Source organism: Eimeria mitis, genomic scaffold, assembly GCF_000499745.2.
Source record: "Eimeria mitis Houghton genomic scaffold, Emh_scaff3080, whole genome shotgun sequence".
In the NCBI taxonomy this organism is placed as follows: Eukaryota; Apicomplexa; class Conoidasida; order Eucoccidiorida; family Eimeriidae; genus Eimeria; species Eimeria mitis.
In genome coordinates this window covers 3785-4207 of record NW_013571427.1, presented here as the reverse complement: position 1 = coordinate 4207, position 423 = coordinate 3785, and the positions used below count along the sequence as shown (strand labels likewise).

The following is a 423-nucleotide window of genomic DNA, read 5'->3' as shown; positions in this document are numbered from 1 at the left end:
GCTGCTGCTGCTGCTGCTGCTGCTGCTGCTGCTGCTGCTGCTGCTGCTGCTGCTGCTGTTGCTGGTGCTTTTGCTGCTGCTTTGGGGGGGAGTGCTTGTTGTGCTGCTGCTGTTCTTGCTGCTGCTGGGGATGGGCGTAGCAGCCAACAGCTTGGACGCGTCTTCCTGCTGCTGCTTCTGCTGCTGCTGCTGCTGCTGCTGCTGTTGACGGGGTGACACCCCCACCGACTGTGCGCCTTTCTGTTCTTTCGTTTGCTGCTGTTCTTGTTTCTGCTGCTGCTGCTGTTCTTGCTGCTGCTGCTGCTGCTGCTGCTTAAGGCTGCTGCTGTTTTCCTCTTCTTTCGCTTCGGCTGCTTTAGGTGTATGCACCGATGGGCCTGACGTCTGCCTCTTCTGCTGCTCTTCCTGCTGCTGCTGCTGCAC

The 423-nt window shown here is 59.1% G+C and overlaps 1 protein-coding gene across 1 annotated transcript in view; it reads right to left on the bottom strand.

The window, feature by feature from the left end:
- EMH_0062070 (uncharacterized protein) overlaps window positions 1-423 on the bottom strand; it is a gene marked incomplete at both ends in the record, with an annotated part of 5063 nt that overhangs the window by 1041 nt on the left and 3599 nt on the right. The window contains one exon of the mRNA XM_013497993.1: window positions 3-423. Within this exon, the coding sequence (XP_013353447.1) occupies window positions 3-423 (421 nt within the window). The remainder of the gene's footprint in view (window positions 1-2) is intronic.